This window comes from Musca autumnalis, unplaced genomic scaffold (genome assembly GCF_047663935.1).
Source record: "Musca autumnalis isolate F117 unplaced genomic scaffold, ASM4766393v1 scaffold_1, whole genome shotgun sequence".
Lineage (NCBI taxonomy): Eukaryota > Metazoa > Arthropoda > Insecta > Diptera > Muscidae > Musca > Musca autumnalis.
The window spans coordinates 199,666,450-199,669,769 of record NW_027411644.1 but is presented as its reverse complement, the minus strand read 5'-3'; the positions used below and the strand labels follow the sequence as shown (position 1 = coordinate 199,669,769).

The following is a 3,320-nucleotide window of genomic DNA, read 5'->3' as shown; positions in this document are numbered from 1 at the left end:
ATAGATCAGGTTCGAATATGGACTATATTTGTCCACTCCTTTGGGTACCTCCCACACAAAATTGTGGATAAATTCACTTTAAGACCTGCTCTCGAATCACTTTGATTTTTGTTGAAGCAGCTTGCATTCGCTGCCTCAATTACGGCAGTAAAAGGTTTTTCAAGGGCAAGTCCATACTTCTTGAGAAAACAGCCCGAAAGTTGTAAAAACCCATATGGCGGCACCATATGTAGTGGCTGGAGGGCTCGAACAGAATATATTACCGAATATAGCTTTATTATGTTTTTCGCAGGCTAATGTAATAAAAATTCCCTATCTATCGATATTCCCGCGAATCTTTGAACTTTAATCCTATCCATACTTTGTCGGTGCATACGGCCAACATTTTGAAAACCCCCCTAAATACATGTTTTTACAGTGTTTTATTTTTTTTTTGAAAAAAAAAACTATTTCAATTCACACAGGCTGAGGGTATGAAACAAATAATTAGACAGTATAGGTCTACTTTTTGGGGCCTAAGGTTATGTATTTCTATGGTTTTTTGTCAAATTTTCGAAGCTAGATTTCTGTAATTAAATTTTGTGTGTTCGGAAAATGTTAAATATTGGACCATGTTTTGGATCCTATGTGAGCTCTTGTAAAGAGTGTTGCTATATTTACGGTCTGAAGTGGATGTAACAAGGTATTTTGGATTCTCAGTGTGTAGAAGTTGATTATCATCCGTTAAGATATTCTGCTCTTTTAAGAACTACGCAGCAGAGGAAGAGCTTAGTACTTCCATAAAGGAAAGGAAACGAATTGTTCCTATTTACTTCAATACTGTTCGTGGTGAGGGGTACAAAAAGTTTGGCCCGGCCACTCTATGGGGGCTATACCAAAACCTTGGACCTGCGTGCACAATTTTTGGTAGTTAAGTTTTTTTCAGTTTCAAACTTATTCGGTCGTAAAATGTTGCTAACAATGTCAAAATAACTAAAATCGGAGGTACTGTTATATCGGGGCTATACCAAAACCTGGATCAATATAGCAGATCTTCGAACTTGGCTTGCCTGCAGACAAAATACGCATCTTTCCAAAATTTCAGCGTCCTCCATTTGGAGGGTGTAAACAAATAATTTCAAATTTAATACCCGAGAAGAAGACGTAACTCCCTGGACCATAGCGTTGTCTAAGACCTTAATATAGACTTGAATTAAAATATCATTTAAAAAAATTTTAAAATAAAATACAAAACTTATTTGCTAAAACATGCAAGAGCAAAGGAAGTAGGAATGAATATGAACGATATTATGCTTTTATGAAAAAAAGAATCGTAATGTTGCTGCTGTTGTTGTTCTCACATATAGTTTCTATGAACGTTTAAATGATATGGGGAGATTGATGATGGTGGTGTATGGTTTCTTTTGGCAACGATACTGAACTAACATTTATCTAGCCTATTTTCATCTTGAGAATTTTCTTATAAACTTTAAGTTGAGTTTCTTTTTGTTCAAGTTGTTCGTAAGGTTAGACGAGACACATTTACATGACATGCAATGCATGTATCAAATGTCTAGAAATCTGTGCGTTTCTTGTTTGTATTCTGTGATATCATTATTGTTGTTGGAATATAATCCAGCAATTGCTTTCATGTCCTGATGAATGTTATGTAGATGATTATGTTGCTGCAGCTTTATATATGTATCGTCTCCAATACGCATTATTTTATTCATAATTCAGCAGTTTTCGTTTTCTTCAGATTTCGTTTTGTTGCTTTCTTGAAGTAACAACTCTATTTTGCAAGTGGCAGTTGAAATGCTCTTATGCTCTGTTACATTTACATTTGTATTACTGCTTCTTTTAGGATTTAACATTTTCCATCTTTCTTATTCTGTTACTCTAATACTAAACATTTATAAACCTTATGCTTTTTTCCAATGACTGGTGAAAAATTTTTCTTTCTTTTAAAAAAACAGTTTTAAACAATTCGAAATGTATACACTAATAACACACAGAGATGAACATCGATTTTAATTGGTTATTTCATGACATACTTCCATATAGTCGGGATCATGCATAATACCCTTAATCATATCCTTGAGCATGGTGTAACGCGGAAAGATGGGATAAAGTTTCGAACTGCCATATTCCTCCTGAAAGAAAAGAAGTAATTAGTTTATTTCACAAAATAATTATGGAAACGTTTTCATATTCAAACTGGAACAGGCTAGTAAATAAGATAAATAAAAAAGTTTGTTGAAAGAAAGGCCTTCAGTTCATAAAAAGGAAATTTTTATGTAAGCAGAAGATATTTGAAAATTGTTCCATATATAGAATTCTTATTTTTCTGTCTTAGCGATAAAATTGTGTTTAAAATTTTATATTTGGAAAAATCTTTGTACTCACCTTCAGTACTCTTATTAAATGTCTAAGGCCTAGGTATTTCTTTAGTAATCTATATAAATCATTTATGAGTTGATTATTTTCCTGTTCAATTAGTGCGGTGGTCATATCTGTAAAAATAAAATTAGTTAGGAATTTATTTAATTAAGAGGTTAATAGGAGGTCTATCTGTGCGATGGAAATTAACATAAAACATCATTCTTTTCATACTTTCTAATCTCTCTAAACGTTCACGTTTCTCCGCTGCTTCTTCGGCCAATTTGGCTGATGTTTTTACACCTTCACCGGATTTTTGTGTCTTTTCCATAATCGAACACGCACGCATCACATAGGTGGGAACCGTTTCTTGTTTTTCTTGGCGTGGTATATCAATGAGGGCCCAATATTGCGTTTCTAATCGAATTACATCCTAGGTGAAAATAAAAACGGAAAGATATTGTTAATATTCACCAACATTCACCACATATGAGATTACCTTAATCATTATTTTCAGCATGGGATAACGTTGAAAAATATTACGTTGAGATTTTGAATCTCCATATTTATTCATAAGAGTTATTAAAGCTTGTTTTGCCGTATCATAGGATTCTTCCAGGCGTATGCGTAAATTACGCAAACGTTCATTTGTTTCAATGACTTCCTCGCGGCTCATGCCACCTAGAGCCAAAGAAAAACAATTTATTTTAATGTTTGAATTATAAAAGAGACATGTAAAGATTTAAAATGTTTTTGGGGTGGGGTCTTACTGGGTGCACCTTCATCTTTGACGTCCTGGACAATCCTACGAACACTTTGAGTGAATTTACCAACGAAATTTGTCGTAGCTGTAAAGAAAAAAAGGGAAAATCATAATATTAATATTAAAAAATCTCTTAATTGAAGTAACAAATAATAAAATAACTATAAATAATTTATAACTATGTTTTTTTGTTCGAAAA

The 3,320-nt window shown here is 33.1% G+C and overlaps 1 protein-coding gene across 1 annotated transcript in view; it reads right to left on the bottom strand.

Moving 5' to 3' along the window:
* Positions 1 to 420: 420 nt before the first annotated feature.
* LOC141388968 (uncharacterized) overlaps positions 421 to 3,320 on the bottom strand; it is a 236,265-nt gene continuing 233,365 nt past the window's right edge. Inside the window, exons 3-7 of the mRNA XM_073959887.1 lie at positions 3,129 to 3,206; positions 2,858 to 3,039; positions 2,593 to 2,791; positions 2,386 to 2,492; positions 421 to 2,132 (exon numbers count right to left, since the gene is read on the bottom strand). Coding sequence (XP_073815988.1) covers positions 2,010 to 2,132; positions 2,386 to 2,492; positions 2,593 to 2,791; positions 2,858 to 3,039; positions 3,129 to 3,206 — 689 coding nt within the window. The 3' untranslated portion in view covers positions 421 to 2,009. The remainder of the gene's footprint in view (positions 2,133 to 2,385; positions 2,493 to 2,592; positions 2,792 to 2,857; positions 3,040 to 3,128; positions 3,207 to 3,320) is intronic.